General features: G+C 46.7%; 1 protein-coding gene across 8 annotated transcripts in view; it reads right to left on the bottom strand.

The window, feature by feature from the left end:
* The window catches only part of SRGAP2 (SLIT-ROBO Rho GTPase activating protein 2), an 82,706-nt gene that overhangs the window by 4,084 nt on the left and 55,711 nt on the right, over positions 1-22,911 (bottom strand). For 6 of the 8 annotated variants that reach the window (XM_048926094.1, XM_048926093.1, XM_048926095.1 and 3 more), the window contains 12 exons: positions 22,755-22,839; positions 20,187-20,214; positions 18,787-18,817; positions 17,905-17,965; positions 15,872-15,949; positions 13,843-13,977; positions 12,660-12,765; positions 11,575-11,799; positions 8,891-8,970; positions 5,100-5,280; positions 4,555-4,701; positions 2,161-2,488 (listed from right to left, as the gene is read on the bottom strand). In XM_048926094.1, the coding sequence (XP_048782051.1) occupies positions 2,161-2,488; positions 4,555-4,701; positions 5,100-5,280; positions 8,891-8,970; positions 11,575-11,799; positions 12,660-12,765; positions 13,843-13,977; positions 15,872-15,949; positions 17,905-17,965; positions 18,787-18,817; positions 20,187-20,214; positions 22,755-22,839 (1,485 nt within the window). Of the gene's footprint in view, positions 1-2,160; positions 3,391-4,554; positions 4,702-5,099; positions 5,281-8,890; positions 8,971-11,574; positions 11,800-12,659; positions 12,766-13,842; positions 13,978-15,871; positions 15,950-17,904; positions 17,966-18,786; positions 18,818-20,186; positions 20,215-22,754; positions 22,840-22,911 lie in introns of those variants that run through there. The other 2 variants (XM_048926100.1, XM_048926101.1) reach the window with 2 other exon arrangements.

The raw sequence follows: 22,911 nt of genomic DNA, 5'->3' as shown, positions 1-22,911 counted from the left end.
TAGGAGGACGGTTGGACTAGATGATCCTGTAGGTCCTTTCCAACCTTGTGATTCTATGATGTGCTGTTGCTGCCTTGCTGGCTTTCCTGCTGCCCACGTGGTCTTACCTTCCCATAACACTATTAGGACTCAAAACTTCAACGTTTCCAAAAAACAGAGAAGGTACCAGAAATGCAGAAGTTCCAGCTGGCACCCCATCATTCTATCGAGCGTTACAGTTATTGACACGAACATCAGAAGAATTCTGATATGAACAACAGTGGCTGCTTTGTTCCCAGCTGTGTCAGGACCTCCACATCACACAGAGCTCAGAGCAGAGGGGCTCAGCCACCCTGTGCTGCACAGGCTGGAGTGGGGAAGGCACATCAGTCTGAGAACAGTGGAAGAAACCAGAGACAGCAATCTGATCCCTCCAAGTCTGTCTCGAGGCCAGGCAGATTTTGCTTAGGAAGTCAGGGGAAAACATAGAAAATGTGGGATGGTTATCAAATGGCGTTTGAACAGATACTGTAGGGCTCAGAGAAATGCCTTTCACACAGCTCCCCCTCTCCTCTCTTTTCCTTTTTTCTTCTCCCACCCCAGACTTCTGCAGTGAAAACAATGGACTTAACATTCAGAAGGAAGGGACAGAATGACTTCAGTTGGAGCTTAATTGAAAAAACAAAGAAACTGATTTATATCAACCAAAGCCCTGGAAGGACGATGAATTACGAAGACTCGACCTGTGTATTATTACTCCACTGGAACAAACGGGCTAAAGGGCAAAACACAGATTTTTATTCAGGCCTTATTTATGACTTGACGCTGCCGACTTGTGAATAAGAACACAGTTTAAATTTTCCACCACTCTTCCCCTCCTCTTCAGAAACCCACAGACTTCTGCACCCAAAGAGGCCAAGAAGTCAGGTCTCCAGAGCTGCCTGTAACCTGAGACCCAGGCATTCCTCAGCTTTAGACAGATGCATCACATACTGAAAGCAGTTGGTACAGGCAGGCATGCGTGTGCGGGCACATCCAACAGTTGGGAAAGGGAAGATCCTACCAGGAACACAGCAATCTGCAACATTTACATCGTTCCCCCCATCAGGAGCTGTGACTTCTTCAAAACCTGACTTTTAATTATTTTCTGTTCTGCTTCTGCTCGCAGAATCACAGATGCAAAAACACAGCTTGCATTCGTGCTCGCAGTCACTGCTGTGGCAGCCCATGGTTCCAAAAGCAGGAATGGACCAGGTTCTGCGCAGAGGGAATACTTGCAAATACTTGCAATCCTGCCTCAAAACTAGCAAAGAGTAAAGAAAAAAGTATGACAAACACCATTCCTTTTCAGCTGCACAGGAAGACTTTCCTTGCTGTACGTGGAGCCAGTCCCAAAAGCAGAGCTCTGTAAAACTGAAGCACAGCTGTATGTGCATTGGTAGCCTGCCCTCACCTCAAGGCACTTGTCTAAACAAACAGGTAATGAAAACTAGAGGAGCATTATGTCCAAAGCTGGTTTTTAATCACGCTGGTCCCTGTAAGCACATAAAGATGGCACTGTGAACGCTGCACAACTCGGCAGCCTGCTTTTATTTTGACTGTACTTCTCCATATGCCTCCAAACCACAGGCAAGTCTGCACAACCAACAGGAGGACTTTCAATTGACACTAAATACTGCACTTTTCTCAAGTCCTGAAGTTAGGATTGTTTAATCTTTTTGCTGACAGCCTTGGAATCCGTGCAACTTTCTGAAGTGGGCATTTTTATTGTCGAAACAAAATTCTGAATAAAGAAGAGGGCCAAGCTTTTATGGAGTAAGGAGCTGGCTGTTTATCTTCCCCTCCTGAAAGAAGTCTCAGTGCCTCGCACGGAGTGAGGCTGAAAGACTAAACCTCACGTGGAGCACGTTAATACAGCACTGCCAGAAGGGAAGGCACAGGAGATCAATGCAGACTTTGTATTAAACCACGGAGCTGTACCCAACGTCCTGCAAATCTACTACTTCCAAATCTATCTGCAAATCTACTACTTCCAAATCTATCTGCAAATCTACTACTGATGCTTGGCGACCCTGCACACAGCAGGGGGGTTGAAACCAGGTGATCGTTGTGGCCCTTTTCAACCCAGGCCACTCTGTGATTCTACTCAAGAAGGGCCTCGAAGGCAAAGCAACTCCTTACCTGTGCAATCACCTCGGGGTCCATGGGCCGGTGGTTGTTGAAGCTCTTGGACCTCCCTGCTGTCACAGTTTTCCGGATCTGAGGGCTGTCTATCCTGTTCTTCAGAGATGAGTGTCGGCTGATAGAATTGAGGCTGCCGTGGCCACTGATGGAGCATTTGTCTGGAACCTCCTTGGGAAGACTTTGGCTCATAATGGGCTGAGATGAGGGTCTGGAACCGGCTATGGCTCCTGGGGAGGCTGGTTCTGCCATTGAGCTACCTAGTCCATGGCTGTCACTTTGACGGAAGGCTCTTCTGATGCTGCCTGACTCTGGTTTCTTTCTTTGCCTTCAGTCACAAAAGCAAAACAAGTCAATACAAGCAGGAACAGGTAACGGGCTGTCATTTGAAGATATCCCCCCAAAACAACACAGAAGACAATGGGAAGAGACATAAAGATATCCACATCACAAAGTTCACCCAGGGTTTTAGGAGTCGCTGTGAAACAGTGAAGTTATAAACCGTTCCATGTAACGCTTCTAAACAACAGGAGTCTGGCAGCTGTGCACATTCATAGCAAAAACAGAAAGCTTGGATGGAACGTAATTAAATTGGTCATGAAGTAAATCTTTTAATTCTGAACAAAAAAAAAACCCTCTGTGCCATCAACAGGTTTTGATGATGTGTTTTTATTACATTAGAAGAGCATAGCTACAATGTTTTGACTGGAGGACACGGTATAAGTCTACTAAGCTCCCGGCCCAAGGCATCAAGTTGTTATTTTCAGAGATTGGCAAGCAGAGAACCCCATAGTTTGAGGTCAACAATCATTTCCAATATTTGCTGGTGGTAACAGAGCTTTCTTTTTCACTGCTTTAGCAGGACCATAAGGCGTTATCGACACGGGGCCACAGATCAACCAAAACATGACATCAAATGGGTAAACTGGTCCAAACAATTTAGTTTCTACCCCAGCACCATGAGGTCTGACAGCATGATTCCATTCCAATTATACAAAGGCCACTGCGGAAGAACACTTTATGCCATAGGTCTGAAGCTTGGCATCCATTATACAGGGAAGGATCCATTTATATATAGCACCAGCCCCACGAATAACTGCAAGAAAGTGTTAACTCCAGTAGGATTTTGGCATCCAAATAATAATTCAGTGGGTGGCACAACTGTCACTGCGAAACCATCTGATTTAATTTTGCTCAAGTCTGCTCACACATAGGTCAGAAGATTCATTCCTAAAGAAAAAACAACAAAATGAGTCTTACGCTGCTATTGCTAAATATCTGGTCCCCTAGTAAAGGGAGAACTACTGGAGTGGACATTGCCCTTACAAACACTACACACAACGCTACCAAAAACTAGCAGGTGGTGAAGCTGCAGCAAAGGTCTGTTCATTGCATAGATCTCTGATGGAACTGCACACTTCAACAGCTCACACCATAAATAACAGCAAGAAGGCCCGGATCCCAAGCTGATGCAGACTAACACAGCAGTACTGATATCAACAGAGCTCTGCTGATTGCTGTAAACTGAGCTCAGTGCAGGACTTCAGTCCATAAAGGCATTCACAGAAATACATCCTTTTTAAAGGCTTGGACTGCTGAAGCCTGTTAAGCTAACTGATAGTTCCAAATATCATAAAACTGTAATTATCACATTAAGATTCTGTCCCTGCACAATACCCAGAGTTGCTTTTGTTTTCATAATAAACAAGTAATCAATCAGAAGGATTTAGGGGATAAGTCTGCCATAAAGTAAACAGAAGATCAAGAAGCCTCCTCATAAACATCTGGGGAGTTCAGCCCATAAGCTGACTGCTGGCTATGGGAACAACTCCTTGTTAGCAGAAGTTAAAGCAAGAGGGAGAAGTGCTGTTTCACTGCGAGCATACGGTTAGTAAGCAAGGTGAGAAGTGCTGCAGAGATGGAAGGATGTCACAGGCAAGATGGGGCCTCCAGGCGTGCCATCAACACAATGTGTATCAATGCTTTCTGCAAGGCTGTCCCACGCCCCATAAAAACAAAACCCCAACACTGATGTGTAAATGAGACATAACAGCAGAGGAACAGAACGAGGAATGGCGACACGTGGTTACGAGGACTTAATTCCACATCTCCCCCCCCCCCTTTCTTGGTCTCCTCTGCTTACAAAACAGGATGTATTTGGGACAACAGGAACAGATGGCAGCTCAGGGGTAGGGAAGAGAAGCCAGTGGGGTTTTAAATGAGCATTGGCCACATCAGTGAAAGAGGACAGCAAAAAGCGAGCCAGTTGGAAGAGGCAAAAGCAGAGAACAAAGGGGGAAGCGCTCATTGACTTTCTTCAGGGAAGGGAATATTTTATGGGACTCATCACCAATACCTTCACAATTACACAGAGTAACACAAGGCTGTCCTTACTTGTTGATGTTTGCAAGGTAAATGTCTGCCACGTGGCCCCCGCTGGGGCAGCTGGCACCAGCTCTGGCCGTCACTTTTTCCTCCGGTGGCTCAGAATTTATTTCTATCTCTGACTTCGGACTGGATCTTTCAGAGACACCGTCCTCACTAGGAAGGAGGAGGGAAGGAAATCACAACCAGCACAGGAGCAGCAGCACGGAATCTCAAACACATACAAGACAACAGCACCGTGCTGGCACCCTTCATCACACATCTGTTCAAACGAGAGAGAGCCCGAGTTCTGCAAGCAACCAGCAGATCCCAGCTCTGCATCCTTCCAGCACCAGAACAAATCTTTACTGCACACACTGAAGCTTAAAACCTCCATGCAAACAGACACCTACGCCTCGGCGGAGCTCTGCTCGTTTCAATAGGATCCCCTCCTTGCAGGGAAGGTTGAAGGATGAGCTCTCCCCACGCAGTGCCAACATCTTGACACAAACACTCCATTCCACACCTGATTTTAGGCAAGCCCATCTCGCAGATGGACTGGAAGTGTAACATACGTGTCCTGAACAACGATGTACTGATGAGGGATAAGGCCGTCAATCCCATTGTGGCGTCCCTCCCACCAGTCATCTGAGGCTCGTTGATAGAGAAGGAGAGAAGCTCCTTTTTTAAAGGACAGCTCTCGTGCAGTCCTGCCAATGTAGTCGAACTTCGCTATTGCTTCTATGGGCTCACACTCTAGGAGACAGAAAGGAACAAACGGGAATTCACTGAGCGCTCAGGATCAGAAAGCATTCAGCAGCTCGTACCTGTTGCAGAACAGTTCACAAAGAGAGCATGGAACACAGGACAGCAATGCTTTAAGACAGCAGAGAGCAGAAAGATTCAGAGGGGAGTCCCTGCAATGTGAGGATGCTGCAATCTCAGGTGTGTCTGATCTCTGCGTTACAGCCACATCTGCATTTCCTATGTCATAAACCCACTGACAGCAATTCAAGCATCCAGATGGAAACGACAATGACAAAATTAACACCTTATTAAAGTGAGCAGTAAGACAGACAAATTCTGCCTACGTGGTGGTTTTGGAAAGGCAGCTCAACTACACCTCTGGGCTGGCAAGCAGGATTTGTTATTAGCATTTAAGGGAAGGAAATCTCTGATTCCAAGCTGCTTCGGAAATAAAGCAGCCATTCAGAAGGAAACTTCTGCTGCCCATGAGATTCACCCAGCCCAGGAGAACGGGCTCTGCTACCACAGGAGGCTGCTGTGCTCATGGATGTGCTGCAGGAACCAGTGAAAACACAGCACCCACACCATGGCTGCCTATGCAGACCCACGAATTGCACTGTGCAGCTGCTTCAGAGCCACAGCACGTGCTCCTGCTGATGGCTCCTAGCTGATAAGCTCCATGGTGAATTGCAGCCATGCTGTGTCTGCAGCCAGACGCTAATCTGAGTCCCTGAGGGACCCACGTTATGCACAGGGAGAATGTGGGTGTTCACACGCTGGGGAAAATCAATAGGAAATTCATGGGGATTATTTTTTAAGACTTAAAATAATAATAATCTGTCATTGGTTGAACGTCAGTATGTATTACACCAGCTTCCAATTCTAGGCTGGAATCGGGGGAATGGAGATGAGCTCAAACACACGGCCCCAGCGGACTTCAGCTGCTAATTACTTGAAAGGAGCTTTCTAGCACAGCCATGGAAACAGAGCTCCTTCTCAGGGGAACAGAACTGTGGTTCCTTTCCAGGAGGGAGATGTGCTGTTTTGTCCTGAGATCTCCATCGACATTACGGGATGCTTCTGCAGCCAGAAAGGATCAGAAGGACAAACATGAGCCACAGCTTTGCACATCACTCCTTGAGGGGGCACCCACTCGAAAATTAGGTCTTCATTAGGTCTTCCAATGCAGAGCCAGGCAGCAGCTGGGCCACAGACCATCTGTAGGGTAAACCCATCAGATAGCACTGAGGGCACCCCATAGGGGCACAGCTCAGGGTGCGGGATGGGAGCAGCACCCAGAGAGCATCTCTCTCTACAAAGCATGACCTGATGGTGAGAGCATCCTCATCAGCCACACTGAGCCCCCAGCACTGAATTCCTTCATTTCTGAACCAGACAGAGAGGAATTATCACAAATGACACAATTCAGGTAACTCTGTGGCCAGCCTCACAAATCCCATTATCAGCCTTTGGCCACCAGCATGGGTGCAAGGCCTGCCCGAGTTCCCAGCCTGCGATAGCAGCCTCGCTCCAGACTCCTCACACCACACGCTTATCTGCCTTTGGCTCCTGCTTTCCTCTTGCTTGTTTTGCCTCTGGAGCCAGCTTCTTTATCGTGTTTAATTCATATTATTTAAAAAACTAAATAAATCTGTTTTTTGGTGTCCCCCTCCATTTACGAAAGCGACGGTGCTGCAGTTCTGTAAATTCTGTTTCATTAACAAGTGTTTATTGTTCCAGATGAGAGCAGCACTCAGGTTTCTTATGTTTCCAATCTGCCTTTTAGGGCTCTGGCTTTCATCCAGGAGAGATTTTAGCCTTTCATTTCCAGTAGCTTTTTCCTACTACATTTATGCCCTGAGTGGAAAGCTGTGAGAAAAAGGACCAGTCAGGCTAAGTCCTGCCAGTCTGGAAAGCCTGTTTTTAAATAATTCTGCTAAAGTTAGGTTTGTTTCCTTCCATTTAGCAGCCTTGCATGCTCCTTTGCTGTTCAAAATGCATTTGCAGATTGCACGTGGCCGAGCATCTGCACTTCAGTGCTGCTAGGATGGTGGCTGTGCCTTGGGAGGACCAGGTCCAGCCTCACTAAAGGTCTCATCTAAAGGCTGAAGGAGAGAGAACAACTCAAACCTGAGTGACCCGAGCCACAGCACTGCTGCTGAGTACACCTGCAGTGCAGAGAACTCAAAGAACCAGGAGAGTCCGTGCTCAATGAGCCCTTGCTGCTCCTGCAGAAGGGATGGAGGCCCCGCTTTCCCTCTGCTTTGGTGCCAAACTCTCCCTCCCAACTACTTCCTATGGAATATTCCGTGGAGGTTGCAGAACTCCATCCAAAACGCCTCCAAGTTTTACCTTGCACAGGGGCCCCACACCATCCCATTCCAGAGGCTGCGCAGCGGTGTCAATCTCTAATCTCTGGCTGCTCCCATCACTGTGCCCTCCTGGCTGCATAAGTGACCTAAAAACCCCATGCAGAAACAGTGCAAGGACACCCACTGGTGTTCCCTCCCAGCAAAGAGGAGTTGCTGTGACAATGACCAACCTTGCTGCAGGAGCACTGATGCTGCAGCATTTGAGCAGTGCTCAAACGTGGCTTACTTTGAGAGTGGTGCACAAACACCATGCAGCCAGCAGGAGCACAGCAATGCCACAGGAAGGGTTTGTTAGACAGCTGGTGGAGCAGAGAGAGCAAAAGGCAGCACAGGAGCATGACAGGGCTTCAGAGCAAATGGCTGAAGACCAAAATGATGAATGACCAAATGAAGATTTAAATGACAGCACCTCGCTGAAAGGAAAAGCCATCCTCCTCCCATCTTTACAACTGAGACCATCTCAAATAAAATCAAGACTTTAAGAAAAATGCAAGGGGTCAAAAAAGAATTAAATGTACTACATCCTGTTTCGGTCACTTTGCCTTACATGCTGGTTACACTCTTTGTTATGCTCTGGGAACCAGTTTCACATCCATAATGTAATTTTCCTCTGTCCCACACGGTGTTCACATGCAGCTGTTCCCCACTGAAAAAAGAGGCTTTGGAGGTGTAACAGCCACCCCAAGATCTTAGGAAATCCCGGGCAGTTCTCATAGCTGGCATCCCTTTTTACTAATGAGGCCACAAGAAGGGTAATGGGGTTTCCTTAGGAAGACCAAAAAATTATCAAGCAGAGATGCCACCAGGACCCTGCCCTAAAATCTGTCTTCCCATAGGAAGGTGAGCAGGTCTGGATTTTTGTCTGCTTGCTTCCATGAGGCAGAACCACTGCAGCTCAAGGCACTGAGCTCCCTGCCAGAGCTACTGGAGGAGAACAGCCTGGCACGCACAGAGAGGAGCAGGAGAACACGCTGAAGCACACTCAGCCTCTGGCTCCATCCTTCCTTCGTGCCTTCCAACTCCAAAATCTTCCAGCAGCTTGGAGTGCTCCCAGGCCTGCTGCTAAATCGACAAACGCTTGGCAGAAAGGGCTGCTTTCCAAAGGTGCAGGATTCAAGGGGAACAAATGCTGTACAATGATGTTTTACGATTTCAACCCCGTTTTAGATTTAACTTTGAACTGAAACTGCAAAGCTCCATCCCCTTTACCCCCATTGGGTTCTGCAGTGAACCACGGAGCTACGAACCGTCATCGCTGGTGTGGTGCTCCGCAGCCACGTCCTGCACTGCATCCTCTGCAGAGGCCCTTTCTCCATGAGGGCTTTCACTGAAACAGAGGGAAAACAAACAAACAAACAAACAGACAGTGCTTCATTGAGCTTCCCCATTCACCAAAAATAATAATAATAATAACAATAATAAAAGATAATCAGGAACATTCATTTGGGAAGCCAATAGCCAGGTTTCACTGCGATGGATGCATTTGCACGTGCTGAAGTCAGCTTGTAAAACCCAACCAAAGCAAGCTCTGATTTGCTTAAGCAAGAGCTTCTGTATGCTGTCAGAGCAGTCTAACTTCAGACCCTGCAGCCCATGGCTCTGGAGATCTTTAGGAGTCAGACAGCAATGGCACATTGGGTCTAGCTCCTCTCTGCTATGCCAGAACGATTCCCCCAGCTATCATCTCCACTGCTCTAATTAGCTCATTATGTGACTGATGAGATAGCTGCCACTTCCTCAGGGAAATTATTTCTAAATTCACAGTGATATTTCCAGGTCTGAGTTTGCCATCTCCCTCCTTCCCTTTCATCACAGGCTGCCCAGTCCATCTCACCAGTTAGACGGATTGCCTGCAATCTTTATTTACAGAGCACCAAACCCACCAGGAGTACTCATTTATGTTTATAGAAAGACAGATTCTGGCAGGACCTGCAGGAACACCTACCTCTCCTACTCCTTTAAAAGAGAATGGGAAAAAAAAAAAAAGAAGGGGTAAAAGGTTTGAATAATTCCAGCATCCCGTTTGTGCATAATCCACATCTGAGCCAGTGCCTCAGAACCAACCTTTCCCATCCTTTGCAAAGCCCTCACGCTACTTCATAAAGTTTACAGAAGGATTTAAGGCCAAACGGAGGTCCCAAGGGGAACCCAGAACTGAGGGTTAAGGTTTCGTGCAGACTGTGAAGTAATGTCGCGTACAGCCAACGCTGCACAGCTAAGTATTGCAGAGAAGCCCATGTGCCTCCAGCAGCACTCAGTGCCAAAGCACCCGCCTGCACTGCAGGGACAGCCTGCAAGCCCAGGGGGTGGGAGGAGAAACCTGGGGCTGCTGGACATCATGGTGCAGCTGGGTGTGCTGCCAGAGCATCTCTGTGCTCCTCTTCCCTGCAATGCCAGCATGTAGGCTGAATATGCTGCTAACACTGAGCTGTTCTGCACTGTCAGATGGACAGAAAGACAGCAGCAAAGCTCTGGGCTTGAAGCAAGGCGGTATTTCAAAGATGCCTGCATCACAGGCCCTGAATTTCCACCACCAACTCCAAACCCTGCCCTCCTCTGCCCCAGGCAAGCTGCTTCTGACCTCCACGGCACGTCCACCCATAGGGCAACACAGCCTGCAAGCTCCAAGGCGAAATACTGAGAGCAGCCAAGTGGCACAGTGCAATTACAAACATCACAGGCTTCACTCCCAATGAATGAGCTGAGCTGCATGGCTTCCCTCTGCTTCAGGCATGCTTTGCAGCAAGGAGCCCTATGGGCAGCAACCAGCAGCTGTGTGAACAGCAGGGCTGTGGGAAGCCTGCAGTGGGAACCAGATGCTTCTTCCTCACATCATAAGTAGCCTTCCCTGGTCATTTTTACCCCTCTGTGCTCAGCAGGGTTTCACATCAGGGCGGTTAGGAAGGGCAAAGTGCCTTCAGGAAAGCAGTGCTACTCTGCAGGACACACTGCACCCTACATCCTATGTGAATTGCTGCACACACTGCACTGTGCTGAGCATTTCACATTGTTAATCCTTCCACCTCACAGGACAAAGGCTTTTGTCGGTGTATTTCTTGCAGGTTTTAAGAATTCTTAAGTCTTTTTCCCCCTATACAATCCAATTATACGTAACATTAATTAGAAATGTCAGAATGAAGAAATCATATTTCCAAAAGAGACACTGGCAGGAATTCTGCTATAGCAGTTAGTGAGAAATAACTGCTTCTCACTGCACATACATGGAATGAGCTGATAGTTATAATTACTCTGGAACAAGACAGGAAAACAAGGGCAGCTCTGTCACCAGAGTGACTTCATTTAAAAAAATATATTTATTTTAGTATATGAAAATAATCATTTGCATTCTTGTGACAGTGGAGGAGGGAACTTGGGGGGGTGAGGGGAGAAGCAGGACACGACTGAACATTCCTCATTTTCAGTGGGAGAGATCAGCCCAGCCAGTAGGAAAGAAAACACCTCCTCTCCTTCCCCCACCCCCCCACCTTCCCCTGCAGATGACAGGAGCCGCGCTGGCTGAATTGCTTCCAGATGTTGCTTTCAGACTGAACACGAGGCCGGGCCTCTCGAGCTTTAAGCTGGATGGAAATGGTGATTTTGCATTCCTCTCTCTTCCCTCCCCCCACCATCAGCGCTGCCCTGAAAACTCCACCATGCCACAGCTTTTTGGGTTCGGCTGCAAGCGATCCTTCCTCTGAACTAAAGCCACTCTACACAACCAGAGAAGGCAAAACCAGGATTGGAGAGACTTTCTAAGTTAATGACTGTCTGGAGGTAGCAGAGGCGTCTTCTCTTGCATTATACTGAATCTGAGAGGCTGGGCTAGATGCCTGAATCCTATTTAAGACAATGCAAAATGCACGACTGGAGCATTCTGACCAGCAAACAAACGTGCACCCATTCATTTTCCCCTCAGTGGAACCCATCATACCAGTAATCCTCAGTGCTTCCACCTCTGCTATACATTGGACCCTCCAGCTCCCTCGGTCCTGGGAAGATGTTCTCATGTTGGATGATGATGGTTTTGATCAGTTCATTGACATGGGCTTGGCAAGAGACTTGATCGTGACCTTCAGGCACCGACATCAGCGTTGGCCCAAAGCAGATGGCTAAATTGTAGGGATCCATCATATTCTCTTCACTGAACTGCGATAAACTGCAAGAGACAGATGTGGGGAGGAGGGTTAACAGCAGAAAATGTTATCATCACCACCATCATCTGCTGGAGAACACAGATGAGTGAGGAAGGTTGGCTTTGGGCTTCCTGCTGCTGGAGCTGTTCTCCTAGAAATTGAATATTCTGGGGTTTTGTGAAAAAAAGACAAAAGACAGACTGACAGCATAACAAAGAGATGAAATAGAAACCTCAACGAGATTTTAACAGCCTTATTGATTTGATCCCAGCCCTGCTCAAATCCCCGTTTATAGCTTAACCACCTTATGCAGATTTAAAACACATCCCGATGCAATCTCTCCTTTTCTTTGTTCCTGCTGTTAAGATGAGCGTGATGAAGAACAGCAGCATCACTCAACACTACCAACCTCAGCAGGGGAGTATTTAAATGTGCTAATTCCCAGGTAGGAAATCTTCCTTTTGTGCTACCCCAGGTGTTGAGACCTCAGTGCTGGAGGAAGCTGCGGTTGGACTTGCTGATTTTCAGGTCTTTTCCAACCTGAACAATTCTATGATTCTGCTGGGCTGCCCAACAAACCCATCACATGTGATGGACAGCTTTAAAACAGTAACGTCAGTCATGCTATTTAGTACACAGTGCTCCTTGCTGGCGTGGGATGCAATTTCTGATCCCTCCTTATCACCTTTCACTTCGTTTGCCAGCAACATCATTCACTTCCACTGCTGGAGTTCCTTTGAGATGGCATTAACATCTGGAGGAACATCAGCAAGGCTCAAAAGCTCAGGAAAGACAGATGCAGGAGTCATCTAGTGACACTTGTGCTTTGAATCGTTGCTCAGATTGCAGCAGGATCAAGGCTGGCTCTGCAGCAGGTACTCACTGGTTGAGGAATGCAAAGAGGTATCTCATTACGATCAGAGTGGTCTTAGGGAGGTTCAGAAGCACCTTTCGGATGTGGAGCGCTCTCTCTTGCAAATTATCCATTGCTGAAAGGAAGAAGGAGCATCACTGAGTTATCACTGCATCCCCAGCTCACCACTGAGTCCCAATGCAGTCAGTATATGGGATGGTTCCCAGGTAAAACATTAAAACATGCAGCCAGCACAGCACAAGGGTCAGCCTGTTTCCTGGATTCACCAGCTGCCTGCCAAAGGCTGCAGGTCCTGTGTGTGATGCCTTTGCAACTAAGGACCCAGAACATGGAAAAGCTCACTGCAGGCTCCTTCCTAGCGTGGGAGCACTGGATGTCATCTCCTTCAATAGCTCTGGCATAATAGCTCATTCAAGTTAGCTTAGAAAGGTGGGTGTTCAAAAAAAGAAATTGTACAACACTCAAAGGAGAATTAACATAGTTAAAGGGTGAGGCAAAAAGCTCTGTGTGCAGCAGCCTACTGAGAAACAAGTGGGCAGCATAAATCAGCCCAGAAAGGGGAGCTTATTTGGAAGCAGATTTTTTCTTCTTATGTAATGTGAATTCAACTCTGTAAATGCATTTATCGGGAGAAGACAATCACGAGTCATTTTAGAAGCACTTATCTCTTGCTTTGCTTCAAAGGCCGCCACTGCAAAGGCCATTTCACCACCAGGACAATGGAATCATTCTTTCCTTCTAAGCAACACAGCAATAGTGAGGCTGTGTAACACGAGGTTACTCCAGTATCAACACAGACCCCCTGCCCATCACAACCACCTTTAGAAACAACCAAAAATGTTAACAGCTGGACTGCCACTGCTCTTGTGATTCAAATTCAATAGATGGCCCCTTGTGGCAACCAAGCCAAAGGCAGATGGCTACTGCCTTGCTGAACAGTGCGTGCAGGAGTGTCAGCACACAGGCAGCACATCTATTAGCACCAGGAGGAAACCCTGCTGGAAACACCTTCTGTTTCTGAAGCAGCATTTCTCACACTTTCTGATAAGAGGTCCTGAAGATCAGTTGGTTTTTTTTCAGAAGTAGAGGATTTTGCTCTATTCTTGTTTGAAGAATCCTGGCACAAACCTTTATCTCAGACAAATCCACGATTCAGCCTTTACAATCTGTTCATTTCTATATCTGTACTTACTGACACAGGCAATCAGATCATGAAAAATGTCCTTGGGGAAGAGAGGATGCTCCAGCCCTCGGAAATAGAGCTTCAGAACTCCTGCTATTGAATCCATGTCATGGTCATTCTGGTCCCCAGCTAAAGGATCTTCACCTTGGTATCAAAGAAACAAGCAAGAAAGATCAGAAGAGTGGAGAAAACAATCAGGATGGAAGGATGCAACTCAGCTGGAGGAAAAAATTCATGCAGCACGGAGTTCATCCCACCTCCTGCAGCTGCACCAACAGCATTGAGGCAGAGCTCCCTGAAGGCAGCAGTCAAGAACAGAAGCCTCTGACAGAAACCTCAGGCTTCTGGTATGGTGAGAGCTTCACTGAGCCACTACTGAGGGCAACATTCAGCAGCAAACTCACAGCTGAAGCCCACCTGCATTCGGTGCACACACAGGAGGGCAATGAGCATCACAAGCAGGCTCAGCAGAGCACACACCTTGTGCTGAGCTGCAGGGGTGTTTCTGGGCCAAACAATTTGTCACTGCAGATACGCCACTGTTTGTGTGACAAAAAAGCCCACTTAAGGAGTTGCTCCCTATGGAAAACTCCCCCATTGCATATAATTAGATTTAATGACGGGGCAAACCTCAGATTGAAGCTATATATATCCATTATGTGACTGGAATTACCAAAGCTTGCCTATAATCTTAATAACACACCAGATAATAAATGGGCACTAAGAACCAGAGCATTATCCTTGATATTAACTGCCACCAAGGGTTCTGGAGGAAGTAATAAACTGCAAGGACATTACGGTTAACTTTGTCAGTCCTGTATATCAGAGAAACAAGTGAGAGGAAGCAAGAAATCATTTATTTCTGCACATTAGTGCTGGAACAACTGGCTGCTTTCTCAAGATGACAGCTATTCCTTTTATTTAAAAGGGGCCTAACTGATACCAGGCCTCTACTTACACTGTGACACACGTTTCTGCCTTCTCTGCCCTTGAGAACTTCTGTTCTCAAACTGATGGAGATAAAGGTGGGTGACATAAGATGCCACGCTGTCCATTAAAATCCTCTCTTCCCAAAAGCCTGCTGCTGCTCTCTCCCAATAGCAAGCTCAGTAACATACCAAGCATATTACTTCAGAGTTCTTTGAGTTGGAAGGGACCCTTAAGGGCCATTTGGTCCCACTCCCCTGCAACCAACAGGGACACCCACAGCCCATCAGGTGCTCACAACCCCCACCAGCCCGACCTCAGCTGTTTCCATCACCTGTCTGGGCAACCCATTCCAGCACCTCGCCATCCTTACTGTACAAAACTTCTTTATATCCAATCCAAATCTTTCCTCCTTCAGTTTGAAACCATTTCCCCCATGAGTGATGTACACAGAGATTTAACAGAAGCCCTGCTGTCTCCAATGACCCGACCAGGACTGTCTGAGTGCAAAGCTCTTCTGAACCTGCTCAGTTTGGGGAGAGCAGCCCAGCAAGAAGCTGATGAGTCAGGAGCTTCCCAGTCATTCTATGCCTTTGTATGGAAAGGTTCTTTACATAGAAAAAAAAAAGGAAATCTATTAAAAGCTACACCATGTTAACTGCATCTTGAAACTTACTCTCGTTTGCTGATATTTAAAATGAATGTAGCCAGGTTGCATTCTAAGAACATGGAATATACAAGACTTCGTCCTCCAGCAAACAAACTGCTCACAGAGCTTGCAGGGGGTGGGCAGGAAAATAATTTGCACCCAATAATGAATTCCTCTCTATTCTACAGCGCTGCAAATAATCAATAAGCTGTTGGACATGAGCGAGGATTGAGTTCAGAATATTTATTATACACTCGACAAGAGAGAAAGCATGGTGCCAAACAACATGGAGAATTCAAGGTTAATGAGCACCAGGGAGGTGTTTGGGCTACAGCCACTCAGGAAACAAGAAGTACAGGAACAGAATGGAAGTTGCATTCAAAAAAACACTCCTTCAGAACATTCTGACGCATTGACACCTTTGGCAATCGTTTCTGAGACACTGGAAAAGATCCTCCTTACCTCTCTCAAATGCATTTTTTATGTCATTCACTTCCACTTGTGATCCAGACACCCTGAATATTCCCTCATGCTGCAAACCTGAAAGGCAACGAGAGATGCTGATCAACAAGCTTGCATCCTGCTCAGCTGCAGCGTATGTGATACAGGAAATGTAAGAAACATGCACCAAAACAAGGATGCTCTGAGAAAAGCAGTCTTCCTACGTACTGTGTGGATGTGTACAGAAACAGAACACAGCAGCACTGAGGAAAAAACATTAACCCTTCCCAAGGAACTGACACAATACCTTGGTTATAGCAGCCATGCGTGCCATCCTGTACCCTGGAGGATCCCATGGGATTTGACAACCCAGAGAAAATCACAACCTAATAATTTAACAGCCAAAAGTACAGCACTGCCAACGGCACGAGGAAGCAGCCTGCTGCTCAATGCTGCTATGGCCCAGGGCAAAGCAGCCCATGGAAGCATTCCACTCCCCAGCACCACCCAAACCCAGGGCTCCAGGATGGTCTTTAAGCCATTCCTGCTGAACACCACCATTAGCAAAGCCATGAAAAGCAACCGTCAGCTAGCTGAGATGTTCCAGCATCCCACCACCACCAGGACTGTATGGTTGCATGGTGGAAGCTGAGCACCAACCATCACAACTCATGAACAAAGCCTTCTTTACGTCTGCAAAATCAACTCATATTCACTTGAGGCTTTTAATTGCATGCTATCCGAAACAGGGAGTGTTGCAAGGCCTTTGCTTCATTTATAATGACAACCACAAACTCATAAGCTCTCCTGAATGCATCTGTGCACTGCTGTTCCTCTCAATTTCTGGTGCTGTTCTTATCACAGTGCAATGGAAGCTCTGTAGTGCTGCAGCTAGCAGCTGTGAAACAGCTTCACAACAGCAAAAAGAGACAACTCTGAGCGTGGAGAAGCAAGGAGGGGAATGACATTCATCCCATTCCCATAGAGGAAAGCAGTCGTAAATGTCAGCCAGGCCACCTCCAACCACATCAACTCCTACAGCAGCTGTATGGCTCCTTCCCACTCAAGTGGATTTGCTGTCTATAAGCATATTCCTCCTCATTGCAGGCTGTACCTTCAGGCCACCATCTCACACTGTGCAGAAATCAGTTGACTTTGTTGGGAAATGTGTCTGTTGATGACCCAACCAGGAACGCACTTCTAGAAAGTAAAACCTCCTGATGTCTCCCATTTGATCAGGCTCTGATTCGCTCTGTGTGGATTCAATGATTTCTCCACCAAATGTCCAATTACGGCCTTAGTAAAGGATTACAGCCCTTGGCTCTCCCAGGTGATGATGAGAATGGAACTCCCAATTATAGTTTCTAATGTGAGATGGTAATTAGACAAGGAAAACGAAACGGGACCTGCTATTTGGCTCTGGCTTGGTTAATGAAGATAAATGCAACCTCTTTCCACGTATGTTAATTAACAGCTGCTTCGCATGCTACCAACAGATGATATTGATTAAAAATGAAAACAAAGTAAAACAAACCTATAAAATCTTCTACAGCATTCAAAGCTGTGAAGTTAACCTCAGAAACAGGGACAAATCGTCTCACTGCAGCAATGAGCAAGCAATTAATTCACTACTTGACCTCTTACATTCAGTGCTGGGAGTATTCCTCCTCCTCTACAAGAAGCACAGTTATGAGTGGTGAAAGCCACATTTCACATCCCAAAACAAGGTGAAGGGAGGTGAGGTGTGAGTGGTACTTCAGGATGGGAACCTTATTTCATAAAGGAACGTTGCTGGAAGCACAGCTTACTGCTTTCTACCTTTACAGCATCAGTTACGTGCAGCAGCCTGGAGGAATTAGGAGCACTCACACCATCAAGCACATAGCAAAAAGCCAGCACTCGTTCTGTATCTCGCAGTCTCCAGTCTCCATCTTTGTAAGTATCATGTCCCAATCTACTCTGAGCATTTCAGAAGGCTTCTATGTCTATAAAGTTATACATATATATGTAAAGTTATAGAGAGAGAACAGGAAATTTTTTGCTCATGAACGCACCATGCCTGCTAATGAACCGTATGCAGCTCTCCACGACCAGGGGAATGGCTTGAGAGGAATCCTGCACAACAGGGAGAAAAGAACAGCAGTCAGAATGCAGAGGGATGGCAAAAAAACAAAACAAAACAAGAGAAACAAAGGCAGGACTAGAAATTCTCATTTGGTCCCAGTACAACGACTGGTGATGAAGGCAAACTTCCAAGCCTCCAAAAGCCCAGAGCATAACGTGCTCCAAGACTGCAAGACTACCCAGATCTTAATGATAGCACTGCTATGGATGTGAGCTTTGCTCTATGCAGATCTCCATATTCCTCATATCCAAACGTGCTGCAGAAATTGGGGTGGGTTGCATTGGGGGGAAACAACAGAGAGCAAATCTGCCCTTTCATCTGCCACGTTCTGCTCCAGTGCAGTTCCAGATCTGTTTAGGTTCTAAAAAGTAATAAATTACTCACTACAGCCAGCAAACCAATGCACTGCTGTTGTAAATCTTCATTACAAGGAGGCAACAAGCAAGAAGGTACTGCTCTAATAGCATTCCAGAGAGAAAACAAAGGGAAAGGGGACAAAGAAATAGAGCAACATGAAACCCATAAAGCATGACCGTGCAGACAGCTCAAGGCTGTTTGGCTTCTTTGGCTCCAGGTCCCTCAGAAACACTGGCAGAATAAAACCCTTTTTGAAGTTTTTGTCAGAGAAAACGAATGGAGGCTGCAGATCTGTGTTTATTGATTTCAGTTAGGGAACCAGCAGGCAGCAGTTCCATTGAAAGCAGGACGAAATGGGATCGTGGAAGAAAAGGATGGAGAGGCTTCAGTTTCCCATCTATCCCCATCTGCACACACATACACACACCCCATTACTTAAGCAAACACTGATTACCTGCTTTCTGACAGTGGAGCTGCGTCTGCCGCTGATGAGATCAGAACAGCCCATCGATGCCAGAGGAAAAACAGAGGAGAAAAAGTCAAGATAATTCTGTACAATCGTAGCTCTTGCTTGGTATTCCAAGCCACACTGATTTGGCAGGGAAGGAGCCAGACACACAAATCATAACGACTTCGTCTCGTTCAGCGTGTGGAACTTTGTATGATTTTAAGTGACTTTAAATCACCACAAACCTGACACAGACACAAGGGAGCCCAACAAAAGATCACCCCTGACGCTTTAATTCCAACCGTATGGAAATCTGCTCTGTTCACTCCTCACTCGAGGTGAAGTTTGCTATAAATTGGAGCAGGTGGGAGCAGCTGCCAGAGAGCAGCACTGCAGAGCCCTGTGCCTGCATGGGGAGCCTTCAAACAGACACACAAATGAGTGCCCCCAACACCAGCCAGGCTCAGCCAACTCCATTCAAATCATGACGGCCTCATTTAGTGATGCTGGAAGACATTAATTGCAGGGAAACAAGGAAGGAGCCTTCCTTTGCCAAGATATCGCCCTAAGATTTATTACTGGGGTTTAAGATTCCTATAGTCCCTGGTAAGGAATGAAGTATGGGAGATAGTGGGAGAAAGGCCCTAATGCCTCTCATTCAAGCAGATGGCTGCTGAATTATAAATAAGGTGATTAGAACTGCAATTTGGGGAGGAAAAAAAAAACATACACACACAAAAAAAACCAGATTGTTAATTTAGGGGAAATTCCTTTTAGGAAAAAGAATAAATCAAAGACACTGAATGAGCCCACAAAAACAAAAAAAAAGCAAGCAGATTCCATGGGCTGTCACTGACAATAAGGCCTATTTTAATCTATTAGCAGTAATGATTCTTTGATATTTAAAATTGTTTCATGATGAATAATATTTTATTATTACAGACGTCAGGCACTAATTAGGACCTGTCAGCTCTGCTTTGCTGTGAGGAATCTGAAAAGTAGTAATGGCTGTGGATCAGCAGTAATCACCTTCCCTTTGTTACAAGGCAGGATGATGCACAGCCCCCACGCACAGCCCAGCTCCCCAAACCCATCCATCTGCAGACAGACATTTGTTATGCTTTATAAAAACCCCATCAAGGGAAGGTTAGTTATTGCTCGGTGATTGGTCCTAATTACAAGTGAGGAGGTGATTCTCCAGGGCTTGCTGCAACCCAGTTCCATTGCAGAGCAGAGCATGGGACAAAACCAGGAGCACCACCACTCCGTACTGATGTGCTGCAATGGTATTTAAGGCTGGGAATGTGGTTACACACCAGTGAAATGAATTTATTTATATTTTTTCCTAACGTATCCTGGGCTGGCAATGGATTTGCAGCAAAAGTGAGCCTCTGTGCCACACCTACCTGGCAAGAGAGCAGTCCGTCCTTTGACCTGTGGTGGAGACAAACAAAAAAAGCCATCATTAGGGGAGAGGAATGGGAAAATACCTTCTGCTGCTCTGCAGGGTTTGGGAGGAGGACAAGGAGAGTCGGAAGGTTGGAGGTGAGCATCCCTGCAGCACTGCCAAGGAGGTCAGCAGAGCACGGCCCCCCCAGCAAAGCACAGAACAGCTCGGGCTGCCCCAGCACTCTTGCTTTAGAAAGCATTGTTTTTGGAAATTGCTTCCCTGTGCACTCTTAATTGGTGACTTTAGCTGCCAAAAAACTGGGCTTGTCAACCTCTCCCGCCCTCCCCTTTCCCAGGGGAATTGCTAGGGAGAGAGATTATACTTTATAAAGCCACTTAGCAAGATTGGAAACATTTGCAGAATTGTTAGCCCATGGACCGAGCTCGCTTGCATGAGGCTATTTTGGGAGGCAGACATTTAATGATATTTTCCACAAACATCTATAAAAACGTTCCATTGACTTGCACTGAGTTTGTGAGGAAGCAGCCAAGCTAACAACTGCTGCCTGTGCAGCATCGTTCTCAAATAGCACAGAGAGAGACAGCGAAGCAGTGTGGGCTGTGGGAATCACGCTGGCCAGGCCAGCATCAGCAAAACCACACTGATCTGAGCTGGAAATCCACCTTCCTGCAATGCCTTCCTGCTCCTGAAGAGGAGGAGGAACGAAGGAGGGACATGGCTAATTGCTGATGGCTGACAATGAGTTGCACGCATCTTGATAGCTGCTTTCCCTTCCCCACCTAAAGCCCAAACAGTGCATAATTTACACAAAAATGTTACTCTGAAGCAGAATTTCCAGCCATCTGTCCCATTTCCATCACGGAATATTCATATATATAAATTCCACTGCTGCAGCAACATCAAGGGGCTCCTGCAGAGCATACAGCAGGCAGGGACATCACTGCTTGTACACAGGAAGACTTGCTGCTATTTCTATTACTGGAACTTGTCATCTTTAGATTAAGGTACCTTGCAAGAGGACCATTAAATGTTGCCTGAGAATGGGGCAAAGAACAAAAGCCAAAACAAACTCAGGGGTTTCCGGGGACAGAAGGCATGCAGCTGTATGCTTGTTATTCAGCAAAGCTTCTAAACGTGTTCCTGGGATTCATTGAAAGGGATTTTATTTGCCCACGTGTCATTTAAGTGCCATTTTATGAATAAGCCTTGACACGGTTACAGCTCATACCATTAACCTGCTAACTCCAACACACAATGTGCCTGGCTTTCTCAGCTCCTCTGATCTCACAGGTGACAGAAGAGATGTTTTTTGGGAGCTGCTGGAGCTCAGCCCAGCACAGACTGGGCCCTTCACAGAGCAGCTAAGCTCTGCTATTGCAAAGCAACCACACGAGAACAGAACCAGCCTTTAAACCTACACAGCAATGCAGAAATCACATTTCATTTCCTCCTCTTTCCTCCCCAGCACAGCCTGGGCTGCCTGTGAGGGACAGGCAGGATAAGAGAAAACAGGGCTGGGTGCACAGAGCTGTGATCCAGGAATGTCAGCACTCACAGGGGCACTGCTGTGTCACTGTGAGATATTCAGATGCAGAAATAATACCTCAAGGACACAGAGCCCTGAATCCATCCTTCTTTACAGACTGAGAGATGAGAACCTCTACCAAGCACAAGGTTCATTTCATGCCTTACCTTCCAGTTTGGGTCTGATAAACAGGAAGCTCTTAATTACTGCAACAGTGGGGTTTTTTTTGTGTTGCTTTTGTTTTTTTGCAGTGTAATTTTTAAACCGAAAGCAAAAGTGCTTAAAGGACCACATGCTGTTTAAGTTTCCATTCAGAAGATTTGCACAGCACAAACGGTGGGGAGTCCCATTAAGTCACAACCACGAGCCCTTCCCTGGCCTAGAAACCCAGAGCCAGCCTGTGACCTGACACCCAGACCTTCAAACCTTCTCCTCTGCAAATATGAAGCAGTCAGGTTTCTATGGAAACTTGGATGCGTAGTTCAGGAATGTTTGGCCAACACAATTTGCCCGTAACACGAAGGAAAAGAAACCTTGCTTTGTTCTGACACCAACAACAAATGCCTAGTGTCATGCAGATGGGCAACATATTTTCCACGTTGCAAAATTCATTCATTTTTCTCCCAACAAAAGCCACGTTCACTTACACGAGCTCAGTCTGCATCACCCCCAGAGGTTGGAAGCAAAACCTCCCGACCCACCTAACGAGGCAGTGCTTTGGAACTCATCACTGATGTGGAAGTCACGAGGTTTACTCAGTATGGATTATTCAGTGAGAAGCAGAACGTGCACAGATGGGGAGGGGTCAGGATGAGCAAGCGGGCGCACGCTTCGTTTTACCAAACGAGCGATGCACGCTAATGACTCATTAAGCTCTTTCTGTTCCCCATTATTCAAGCAGCCATGTAGGTCAGCTGGCTTCTCCATCAGGAGGATTGGAAAAAGGAAATTCGTGAAATGTGAAAAGGTTCACTTTGCTGGGTCATTGTAGACAGTTAGCTGGGCAATGCAGGCACAGACATGCAGGTCCCCACTCACTTTCTCCCAGGGTCTTCTGAAGGAGGTCGTGCTTGGCCTGAAGCTTCGTTATCAGGTTCCTGCCCTCCAGATACTCCTTCATTTTCTGGAAGAGTGGAAGAAAACAATGTGACCAGTGGACAGCTGATTCCTACGACTGCATCTGCAGGTCATGAAT

This window comes from Lagopus muta, chromosome 24 (assembly GCF_023343835.1).
Source record: "Lagopus muta isolate bLagMut1 chromosome 24, bLagMut1 primary, whole genome shotgun sequence".
Taxonomy (NCBI): domain Eukaryota; kingdom Metazoa; phylum Chordata; class Aves; order Galliformes; family Phasianidae; genus Lagopus; species Lagopus muta.
Note: the sequence above shows the minus strand (reverse complement) of the source record. Positions and strands in the feature narration are given on the sequence as shown.